The sequence below is a fragment of the Chelon labrosus genome (genome assembly GCF_963514085.1).
Source record: "Chelon labrosus genome assembly, chromosome: 4".
Taxonomy (NCBI): Eukaryota; Metazoa; Chordata; class Actinopteri; order Mugiliformes; family Mugilidae; genus Chelon; species Chelon labrosus.
This window is the reverse complement of record NC_140340.1, coordinates 2,913,454-2,926,089: the sequence shown is the minus strand read 5'-3', so window position 1 is coordinate 2,926,089 and position 12,636 is coordinate 2,913,454. Positions and strand designations below refer to the sequence as shown.

General features: G+C 41.3%; 1 protein-coding gene across 1 annotated transcript in view; it reads left to right on the top strand.

The window, feature by feature from the left end:
* LOC311486872 (uncharacterized protein) overlaps positions 1-12,636 on the top strand; it is a gene marked incomplete at its 3' end in the record, with an annotated part of 34,435 nt that overhangs the window by 21,096 nt on the left and 703 nt on the right. Inside the window, exon 3 of the mRNA XM_084542889.1 lies at positions 12,585-12,622. Coding sequence (XP_084399015.1) covers positions 12,585-12,622 — 38 coding nt within the window. The remainder of the gene's footprint in view (positions 1-12,584; positions 12,623-12,636) is intronic.

Genomic DNA, 12,636 nt, shown 5'->3' with positions numbered 1-12,636 from the left:
GTGTGTGTTTTCCTTATACTAAGATGCTATGATGCTAAGATACTACAATGCTAAGATGCTTTAATGATGCTACAATGCTATGATGCTAAGATGCTTTAATGATGCTACCATGCTATGATGCTTTAATGATCACCTGTTCATATAGTCATAATATAATCCTGGTGAAAATATTTGCGACTTACGTTGCAAATAATTTCATGTTTGACTACAAAAAGTAATGGTCAGGTCAAGACAGGTATGAAAGTATTCGCGACTTACGTCGCGAATGTCTTTACTAAGTAGCATGTCTTTACTACCATGAGCAGCAGCTATAACAAAAAGCACAACTCAAATAGTCATTTAAGGCCTGGTTCCTTCTGACTGGATGGGTGTGAGTTTGATGTCATGCAGGGTACAACAAACCAAACAGGATGAGGAGGATGCAGTAGGCCTGGCTGAGAGAGAGAGACACTGAGAAGGGTCGTCCTTTATGCCCTTCTACAAACTGAAGGGCAGGTACAGGCAGCAGACCCCTCCCAGCTCCACCTGAAAGCCAGCATCAAATAAGGAAGAGAGTGGGAGGGATCTCACTAGGATCCCCAGACAAAGAACGAGCAAATCGTAACAATTGATCGTTAATCATAATAATTTTAACAATAAAACTCATTACTCCTACCTGAGCAATAGTTTAACAGTTTACGGCACAGTCTTACAGTTAGAAAAACAATAATATTAAACTTAACACATCCAGGCTGTAACAAGGAATCAGCGATGAAGTGAAGACCTTCAAATTGTCCTGCGAGTCCAGCTCTTTGTCTCATGTTGGACGTCACTGCAGTCTGTCTGGATCAGCTGGAGGAAAACTATAGGCAGACAAATAGACATGTCAAATAATGTTATGTAACATACTTAATATAACTCTTATGAGTGTTCAACAGTTCATTATTTATTTAATTAAAAACATCATATTATATTAAATTACTCCAATTATATATATACTGTCATTAATGTTGTTGCAAGCCATAAATGTTTCCTACTTTATGTGGTGGAATAATATATTTTTCAGTTTGACACAGTTTCATTTAAAAATATCTTCCCTTTAAATTGTAAAACTTCAACATTATTACTGTGATAAGCCCCCGGCTTGCAACGCGGCGAATTAGCCGGCGGCTAACCCCACTAGCCTCCGCGTTAGCTCACGGCTAACTGCCGCGGCTAATTCGTGTTTAACTCCCGCGGGTCCGCGGTTAAATCCCGGTTAGCTCGCTGTTAAGTCCCGGTTAGCTCGCGGTTAAATCCCGGTTAGCTTGCGGTTAGCTCGAGGCTAGCTCGCGGTTAGCTCGAGGCTACATCATACATGAGCTGTGCTGGAAGGTTAGCCTAAGGCTAAAACATTGGGCGGCTAGTAGTTAACTTCTATTAACAGTTCAGCTATGTTGGGCACAAACACTTAACATATAAATAATTCTAGAAACTCACTTACCTAATAAAGTGATAGCACCAACAGAGGAGGGAGAGAGAGAGAGAGGGAAGGAGGGAGAGGGAGAGGGAGAGAGGGGGGGGGGGTCATGGAGTGTTCTGTCTCCCCATTGTAACAGTCTGAGAGTCCCTAATGTTTTGTCAGTCTGTGTCTGTAATGCTATAGTGGGAGGGGAGGTGGGGGGGTTGGAGTGGGGGGGGGGTCATAGTGTCAGGTTCTGGCTCCCTACTATAGTCCTGTAATGGGTTTAGGGGGTCATAATGTTTTGGCAGTCTGTGTCTGTAATGCTTAAATGGAGTGGAGGGGGGGGGGGGTCATAGTGTCAGATTCTGGCTCCCTACTATAGTCCTGTAATGGGTTGAGGGGTCATAATGTTTTGGCAGTCTGTGTCTGTAATGCTATAGTGGAAGGGGGGGTGGGGGGGGTTGGAGTGGGGGGGTCATAATGTCAGGTTCTGGCCCCCTACAGTACTGCAGTAATGGTTTGAGGGGGTTTTAATGTTTTGGCAGATCCTGTTATCCACTCAGAGCTCTTTTCCCGCCACTCGGGTCTGGTTGTCATGGCTACCAGGGTCAACTGCTCCTGTCAGAATGTCAGTTGGAAGACGGGGAGAGAGAGAGAAAATGCTGAAAAAACGCCTCGAACAGGAAGGACTTGTGGCCAAACCGTATTTCCAATCATTGAACCGACTTAACTTTGGGCATCTTGAGGCTTTCCTGAACGTCTACATGTGCAATTTGTGGGTAAAATGAAGAAATGTGACCTATTTAAAGCGATTCAAAAAAGGTTACTTCTGCTTTCCTCCAGAAATTTCCCTGCCTTTTTAACATGGCAGTCTATGGAGCTGTGGATGGGTGTTGCTGGCGCATCTTTGTGTCTGACGCCAAAACTATAAGACTTACAGCTTTAGCAGACGAATATGAGTGAGAAGACAAATTTTCCTACGTTTCTATGTATAAATTATGTCTGTCGTGTGAAATTTGTGGCCATGGGAGCAGTTTCTGTACAGTTTTTTGACTAATTTTCTTCTCTCCTCCTCACTCTAGCTGATGATGTCATCCACTCTAGCACAAACATTCCGCGCAATACACACCCATTATAAACCCTGAAATTTGAGTAAAAACCTACACAACTCTGAGGCTTCATAGTTTAAAAACGGTAAAAGTTGTCGATAAGTGAAGTGAATCTCTGAAGAGAAGGCAAGAGTACCTACGTTTTAAAGTTTAAATGAAGTCTCTCGGTTAAAGTATGCCAGAGCAGTTCATTGTTGAAAATGTCTGTTGAAATATATTTTTTTTCGGGCTTCTCCATTCATTTCAATTGGGAAATTTGTCGCAGTTTTTTCGCGACTATGTCGCGAAAAAATCTTGTTTGAAAGAACTGTATAGAAGCACACCGAGTCCGATCGAGACGCACGTTTTGATGTATTTTGTGTCTGTGTGCGACGAACGGTATTTGAGTTGAAAGGTTTCGAAAATGCGTAGGAAAAAGTTTAATAATAATAATAATAAGAAGAAAAACGTAGTGAAGAACAATAGTTTGCAGTGCTTCGCACTGCAAACTATTGACTCCCATAGCTTTGCTATGAGGGTCAATAGTTTGCATTGCGTAGCACTGCATCACTAATAATAATAAGAAGAAAAACGTAGTGAAGAACAATAGTTTGCAGTGCTTCGCACTGCAAACTATTGACCCCCATAGCTTTGCTATGAGGGGGGTCAATAGTTTGCATTGCGTAGCACTGCATCACTAATAATAACTAGACAATTCCCCTGCGGGAAATCGCGAGAGTGATGCAGTGGCCGCAGCAGTCTGCGATACCATGCTATATTGCTGCGACAGTGCGATGCTACGATGATGCTACTATGCCAAGATGCTACTACAATGCTATGATGCTAAGATACTAAGATGCTATGATACTAAGATGCTACAAAGCTAAGATACTATGTTGCTACGATGCTAAGATGCTACAATGCAATTGTACCAAGATGCTATGATGCTTTATTGATCACCTGTTCATATAGTCATAATATAATCCTGGTGAAAATATTTGCGATTTACGTTGCAAATAATTTCATGTTTGACTACAAAAAGTAATGGTCAGGTCAAGACAGGTATGAAAGTATTCGCGACTTACGTCGCGAATGTCTTTACTAAGTAGCATGTCTTTACTACCATGAGCAGCAGCTATAACAAAAAGCACAACTCAAATAGTCATTTAAGGCCTGGTTCCTTCTGACTGGATGGGTGTGAGTTTGATGTCATGCAGGGTACAACAAACCAAACAGGATGAGGAGGATGCAGTAGGCCTGGCTGAGAGAGAGAGACACTGAGAAGGGTCGTCCTTTATGCTTCGCCTTCTACAAACTGAAGGGCAGGTACAGGCAGCAGACCCCTCCCAGCTCCACCTGAAAGCCAGCATCAAATAAGGAAGAGAGTGGGAGGGATCTCACTAGGATCCCCAGACAAAGAACGAGCAAATCGTAACAATTGTTCGTTAATCATAATAATTTTAACAATAAAACTCATTACTCCTACCTGAGCAATAGTTGAACAGTTTACGGCACAGTCTTACAGTTAGAAAAACAATAATATTAAACTTAACACATCCAGGCTGTAACAAGGAATCAGCGATGAAGTGAAGACTTTCAAATTGTCCTGCGAGTCCAGCTCTTTGTCTCATGTTGGACGTCACTGCAGTCTGTCTGGATCAGCTGGAGGAAAACTATAGGCAGACAAATAGACATGTCAAATAATGTTATGTAACATACTTAATATAACTCTTATGAGTGTTCAACAGCTCATTATTTATTTAATTAAAAACATATTATATTAAATTACTCCAATTATATATATACTGTCATTAATGTTGTTGCAAGCCATAAATGTTTCCTACTTTATGTGGTGGAATAATATATTTTTCAGTTTGACACAGTTTAATTTAAAAATATCTTCCCTTTAAATTGTAAAACTTCAACATTATTACTGTGATAAGCACCCGCTAGCAAGGCGGCGAATTAGCCGGCGGCTAACCCCACTAGCCTCCGCGTTAGCTCACGGCTAACTGCCGCGGCTAATTCGTGTTTAACTCCCGCGGGTCCGCGGTTAAATCCCGGTTAGCTAGCGGTTAGCTAGCGGTTAGCTCGAGGCTAACTCCGCGGTTGAGTCCGCGGCGTTAAGGTAGCGGCTAGCTAGCTCCGTTAGCTCCGCTAGCTTGCTAACATACATGAGCTATGCTGGAAGGCTAGTCGTCGGCTAAATCACTGGGCGGCTAGTCGTTAGCGTCTGTTAGCAGTGGCCCCCTACAGTACTGCAGTAATGGTTTGGGGGGTTTTAATGTTTTGGCAGATCATGTTTTCCACTGAGAGCTCTTTTCCCGCCTCTCGTCCCCTCCTGCTGCGTGTGTAAGCTGGTTGGGGTCTGGTTGTCATGGCTACCAGGGTCAACTGACGCTGAAGTCTCCTTCTCTCTCTCACCTCTGCCTGAGTCAGGGGGAAAGTGCAAACTAGGATTTGCCCTCCGAACAAATGCTCATAAATCAAAAACTACAAGTCCTATCGGGAAAACAAACACATCGTGAGCGTCAGCCAAGGGTTTTCTACAATTTAGTGTTGTTCCCACGCGCCTACTGCGAAAATTGTGGCCGTAGTCGTTTTAGAAAAAAAGTATGCGACGTGAAAAATCGTCGAAAAATCGCTCTCGCTTTCCACATACACACACATGGGGAAAAATTCGAAAACTGGTCGGCGCACTCCTCGCTCAGAGGAGCCTGCAGCCCAAACCGTACGTCCCACACAAATAAAACCCACACCATCTGAAAGCCAACAAAAATCCCTACGTTTTTACGTATTTTTTATCTCTGTACCTCAAAATCTGTGGCCACCACGTGAGATTGAACCTTTTTTTTTCAGAATATCACCGAAACTCTGAAGTTAGAGTGTCGGTCAGAGTGGGCCCATAGAGCCCCATTATAAACGCTGATTTTTAATTTTTTTCCCCAAATTTCACCAAAACGTAAACAGCGACCCTGACCAAACCGTAAAAGGTATCAAAACCCCGTTTTCAGGAAGAGAAAGCTACACTTCCCGTGCCTCGTACAAACTTCCAAGCAAGTTTCTACTACAAAGCATGGCCGAGTAATCACTCGACAAAGCCAAGCTGTAAATTTTGGAATGTTGCAGCTTTTTTCGGGCTTCTCCATTCATTTCAATGGGAAATTTATCGCAGTTTTTTCGCGACTACGTCGCGAAAAAATCTTGTTTGAAAGAACTGTATAGAAGCACACCGAGTCCGATCGAGACGCACGTTTTGATGTATTTTGTGTCTGTGTGCGACGAACGGTATTTGAGTTGAAAAGTTTCGAAAATCCGTAGGAAAAAGTTTAATAATAATAAGAAGAAAAAACGTAGTGAAGAACAATAGTTTGCAGTGCTTCGCACTGCAAACTATTGACTCCCATAGCTTTGCTATGAGGGTCAATAGTTTGCATTGCGTAGCATTGCATCACTAATAAGAAGAAAAAACGTAGTGAAGAACAATAGTTTGCAGTGCTTCGCACTGCAAACTATTGACTCCCATAGCTTTGCTATGAGGGTCAATAGTTTGCATTGCGTAGCACTGCATCACTAATTATGAGATACTAAGTCACAATTATGAGATACTAAGTCAAAATTATGAGATAGCTAAGTCATAATTATGAGATACTAAGTCATAATTATGAGATACTAAGTCAAAATTATGAGATAGCTAAGTCATAATTATGAGATAGCTAAGTCATAATTATGAGATACTAAGTCATAATTATGAGATAGCTAAGTCAAAATTATGAGATACACTCTTGCTGTGTCTTAAAGTCATACTACATTTTGATGTGATGGGGTTTGTGTGAATCATCCCGAACAACATTGTGTGATCCACTGATTTATCACTTAGGCCACTTACTTATTATGACAGGAGCTGGACCGATTCACACAAACCCCATCACATCAAAATGTAGTATGACTTTAAGACACAGCAAGAGTGTATCTCATAATTTTGACTTACCGTAAATCCTCTAATACAGGCCCGGGCCTTTATTTTACTCAAGCGCATTGCGGTCCAGGCCTTTATTGGAAGGAGGCCAGAATTAGAGGCAGGCCTCAATTTCTATTTGAGCAAAACGAACTACCAGTAGAATGAATAAAAACAAGATTTTGTGTCTATTTGAACCTATAAAATACTAGGTTAATTTATTGAAAACGTACAGTTACCATAACATGGTATGCATACAGAACATTAACAACAAATGAGCGGCGCGACGCGGTCGGGCCGCACTGAGGACAGTCCGCTGCCGGTCGGCAGTCGCGCCGGGAGCGAGGGGGCCCCGTCCCTCGCTGTAAAGCTCGCGGCCGGAGCCGGCGAGCCACCTTCGCCCCGAGCACTTCCAGGCCGACCCAGAGCCGGGGAGAGGTCCCGCACACCGTGCCGCCGAAATCCTGACCCGCCGAGATGGTTCTAATAATAGCCCCGGCCACTATTAGAGACCGGCCTTTATTTACCTCCGCTGACAGCGAGAGCGGCCAATGTTGGAGACCCGGCCGCTAATGGAATACAGGCCAATATTAGAGGATTTACGGTAGCTATCTCATAATTATGACTTAGCTATCTCATAATTATGACTTAGTATCTCATAATTATGACTTAGCTATCTCATAATTATGACTTAGTATCTCATAATTATGACTTAGCTATCTCATAATTTTGACTTAGTATCTCATAATTATGACTTAGTATCTCATAATTATGACTTAGCTATCTCATAATTTTGACTTAGCTATCTCATAATTATGACTTAGTAACTCATAATTTTTTTTCATCAAGTGGCGGAAATGGGCTTCCATAAGGTACTGTTGCTTGCGAATCTTGTATTAAAAATAAATTGTTGAAAAAAAAAATTCACCACGCTGGCCCTGCCAAAGTGTGGGATAGTGTTTTATTTTTACCTATTATTTAATTCATTTTATTAATATATTAATTTGTATTTTTCTTGTTTTTTAGTTCAAACGTATCGTGTTAAAAGAAATACCAGAGTTAAAAGTTCAATAAATGCTTGTTCTCAAATCAATGAATAATCGTCCTTAATAATCGTGATTATGATTTTTGCCATAATCAAGCAGCCCTATTTTCTCATTTTCTGATTCTCCACCTAAATGAAAAATCAAAAGACTGTTTTTCATGTGAGTCAAGTATGTTAATCGCTGGATTGTAGGACAACTGGTTTTGAAGCTATGTATGTGTTTGCTACTAATGTAGCTAGTGCTAGGTCACCTAAATAAGAAAGACACCAATTCCCTGAAATGTCTGTGATTGGTGGGCAGGTGCAGATTCTGTGATGAAATATTGGGGAAGTGGGAGACCTTCTACTAGAAAACAATTAAAACAAAGTGCATTCTTAACTCTTTCATTATTAGCTGTTACATTATCATCCGACCGGATGATGATTCCGACGTCATTACTGTAGATCTGGGTGGTGTGGATCAGTGAGTCCATGTCTTGCTCATTCCTGGCGTACAGCTTGAAGCATACGGCTTGGCCTGTAGTCAAGCCAAGGGGTGCACAGGTTGGTCTGTCTTGTCTTACAGTCTCAGGTGACTGCTTTATCTACCAGAAGCTGGTGCGTTGCTCCCCTGGTGTTCAGTGGAGAAAACCTGTTTATTCTCCTGGATTTCAACTCTCTGCTATACCTCTCCAGGTGGGTAGCTAGGGCTGTGAGTCTTTGCTTGTATAGCAGATTTGAGACCGTGACACCGTGAACCAGGATCTGCAGATTTAGTCTACACTAAAATGGAGAGAGCAAGGGGCAGTGAGCGTCGACTAGAAAAATGGCAAAACTCATGACTTGACAACTTACTGAAAACATAACTAATATTCATTCATTCATTCATCTTCTGTAACTGCTTGTCCTGTGAAGGGCCACGGGGGGGGGGGGGGGGGGGGGCTGGAGCCTATCAAAGCTGTGATTGGGACAAGAGGTGGGTGCCACCCTGGACAGGTCTCCAGTCTATCACTGGGCTAACACAGAGAGACATACAGCCATTCACACTCACACCTACGGCCAATTTAGAATCACCAATGAACCTAACCAGCATGTGTTTGGATGGTGGGAGGAAGCTGGAGTACCCGGAGAGAACCCACGCAGACACAGGGAGAACATGCAATGGACCCAGTCGGCCCATGGATACAACCCAGAACCTTCTGGCTGTGAGGCATCAGTGCTAACCACCACGCTGTGCCGCCCCCTGTTGGCAGACATTGAAAAACATTTTTTCACCAGTTTTCAGTGTTTATGTTTGAATATTTCCTGTGCTATAAACACCAAGGTTATAATAGTTAACGAAAACGAACGAAATAACGAAAACTAAAATTGAAAAAACAATTTCGTTAACTGAAATAAATAAAAACGAAAATTAAAAGAAAAAAACGATAACTAAGTGAAACTGTATTGCGTGTTTAGAAAACGAACTAAAACGAACTGAAATTATAGATATAATTCCCTTCGTTTTCGTCTCTGTCAATTTAATTATAAGCCTCAACTGGTTGGATTCATATGATCAATTTATTCCGCTCTGGCAGTTTTACGCCAGCTGGCAGCAGCAGCAGCACCTTACGGCACCTCACGGTCCGTGACGTCACCTGGCAGCATAATGGCGGTTGCAGCAAAAGCTGGGAGGAAGCAGCAAAGTCCTGTATGGGACTTTTTTGAATATGACGACGAGAAAGATAAAAGCAGGTGTCTTGTAGTGGAAACAGACTGTGACAAAATATGTGGCTTGATTCTCAAGGGGAGAAACTCCACTAATCTCAAAGTCGATTACCAAAACAAGCTAGCCTCTGTGAGTCCGCCGCCGCCCCCTGAAAGAGAGGGATAAAGCATGGGTGTCCATTACGTCGATCGCGAAGGTAGTGCGGGTAGATCGCATGCCATTGAAAAAAATGTTTCAGATGTTAGTCTAAAACATTTATCTGTCGCACCCCCAAAACAAACAGCAAGACAAACGTTTATCTTTATTTATTTTTACTTTATATTTGCAACATGCCCTCAGTTCAGCGGCACACATCCACAGCCATGCACAACTTCAACAATCAAGACTACCGTCTTTCTTAAAGACGGCGCTATTTTTCTAAAGGTGCAGTGCACCAATTTTTCTTGATAAAAATAAAAACAGATGGATAGAGCTTTTAACACTGTATCAACAGTTAATATGACTTAGGATCACTTTGATTTGGTCACTGTAAAAGTAGCTCGCAAGCCAAAAAAGTGTGGGCACCCCTGGATTAAAGAAATAGTTCACCCAAAAATAAAAAATCATTATTAACTCACCATCATTTTTTAAACGTATCTTTTGTTGAATTTTATTATACAATACTCACCCTGACCTTTTTGAATCCCACACCTGACAAATAACCCAAAGTATGAAAAAACTAAAACTAATACTAAAACTAATAAAAACTAAACTAAAACTAAGCATTTTTGGAAATATAGAAACTAATAAAAACTTGCAAACTCACATTAAAAACTAATTAAAACTAACTGAATTGGAGGGAAAAAGGTAAAAACGAAATAAAAACTGAACTAAAATGAAAAATCCAAAACTATTATAACCTTGATAAACACTTGACAGCTATAAGTTCTTCCACTCATTTGAAGAATCCGTAAGTTTTAATGGTTGTCAATTGTCAAACTTGAGGCTTATTATAGTACACAAGCCAGTAGATGAAGTCACGGTAGCTATTGTACTGTACACCTCTTGGTCTAGACTCCCTCTTCTGACAGATGATTCAGATTAGAATAAAAATAAAAATAATATGATACTAGATGATCGCAAGCGATCATAAAGGGGTCCATGCCGTGGGGAAGTCATACCTGAGCGGGACACAGAGGCATAAGTGGGTCGAACGCGGCCTGAAAGGAGGCAAAGTGTCCGTGGAGGAATCTGTTGGCTGACAAGTGAATGAGAGTCAGGCGGGTCAGAAGCAACGCAATTTGGTGGGCTTGTATGCAGTCGTCCACAAATGCCATTCCATCAGTCTGCCACTAGAGTGAGTCATAGGCTAAAACAGGTGGGAAAAGACCAGACAGGATGTCAAGTGTAACTAGTGGGTCTGCCAACTGAGTAGGAAATAGGACTCAAGTATTTAAATCTCACCAGTAGCGCCCCCTATAGACCATATTGCACGAAACTTGGTGAGCTTGTAAGGAGTCATCCACAGATGATTATTGTCAAATTTCAAGCAGTTTACTGTGATAGTTTGTGAGATATAAACATGAAGTCGTTGTAGCGCCTCCTACAGTCCGAATTTCACAAAATTTGGCATGATTATACGCAAGCATATTATGTTGGTTGCTAGTTTCATAGGATTGGGTGAATACTTCAAAAGTTATAGGCCTTAAACTCATATGAAATGTTTCCGTGTCACCTGTAGCGCCCCCTGTAGACGTAAAGTCACGGATTGTGTATGCCAAATTTAATTAAGATAGCTACTGCAGTTTATGAGATATTGAAATGTTGCTTTTGTAGCGCCCCCTAGAGACCAAGGGTCACAAAAGTAGGGGTGCTTGTAGAGAATCATATTATTATCAATCATATGAAGTTTGATTACGTTTGGGTATATATTTAACAAAATATTAGCTTTGGACTTATAGTGTGCCACACTTTAGCTAATAACTTTGTAATAAATAACCCTGATAAAGTTCTTTTAATGTTTTTTTCATTATCTTTGTCCATAGATGATTCATGCCAAGTTTGGTGAGAACTGGATAAACGGGTTGAAAAAGTTGATTTTGCTTTGAGGTGCAATTTTTTCAAAATGGCGGGAAAAAAATGGCGGTAGGCCAGTAACAATAATCAATAAATCAATTAATCGCACGATAAATAAAAACGATAATTTTGCTGGCCTCGATATATTGCCATGTGCATACGTGTTTGTTTTCCTTGTCTCTCTCTACCAAACAGGCTGGATGACAAGAGGGTTCACTCTGCATCGATCTCAGCACCTGGACGCGTTGGTTCCACAGATAATAAATGGAGTGAACCCTCCTGTCAGTCATCCAGTCCCTTTGTCTCAGTGGGGGGGGCGAGTCCGCGAGCATCCACAGAGGGAGAGAGCAGCAGGTGAACCTGGTGAGGAGTAGAGAGTAAGGTAACACGAGTATAAATTTGTAGGAATAAAAGGATGATTTCAAAGAAGAATGCCACAGCCCCAGTGTGGGAACATTTCGGATTTAAACCCAATGAACAAGGTGAGTCCATTAACACTGGCTGACGAGCCAGTACGTCGTATTTGTTTGAAAGTAGTGGCAACGAAAAAAGACAATGCAACCAACTTGTACGCGCACCTGAAACACAACCATCCAGTCCAGTTTTACAGCTGGGGGGAAAAAAAAAACTGCAACTTGAGATGCAGAGGAGCCTTCACCCTGACAGTCCACACTCACTGAGGCCGTCAAATAAAAATGAAACAGCGCAAAATGGTGTGGTCTCACAGAGAGTGTAGTTAGCTACATTATGTTTGTTTTAATTATTTAGGATGTTTAAAAGTTCTTGACCTTCCAGTTATAATGTTAAATACTCTTGAGAAATAAACGTTATTTTGCTTTTGAAAGGGTGTACTTGCATTATTATACCATATTATCATTAGTAACAAAAATGGTCTCAAAATTATGTTGACAATAATATCGTTTATCGGCAATAAATTGTGGGACAATATGGTCCAGCGCAATTTGTTATCGTGACAGAGCTACCAGACGGAAATGTTTGTTTCTAGGGCACACGGTTCTCGAGATATGAGCCAAAACGTAAATTGGCTTATTATAGCGCTACCTTGGTCTCTAGGGGGCGCTACAAAAGCAACATTTCAATATCTCAAAAACTGCAATAGCTAACTTCATGAAATTTGGCAAACACAATCTGTAACATATTGTTGTAAAAATCACAACAAAATGAATAGGGATCCTGCAACTTTGTTGAATGGACCCCTAATAATATGATATAATGATTAATAAAACGACTTTTAAGATTCAAAGGAACTTCCAGCAAACATTAGAAGACTGGACATTGAATTGGACTTCTGATTTACTGTCCTGCAGGTACCTCAGATGAAGAAAAGATGGATGACAAACAAACGGTAAGAGAAGTGAA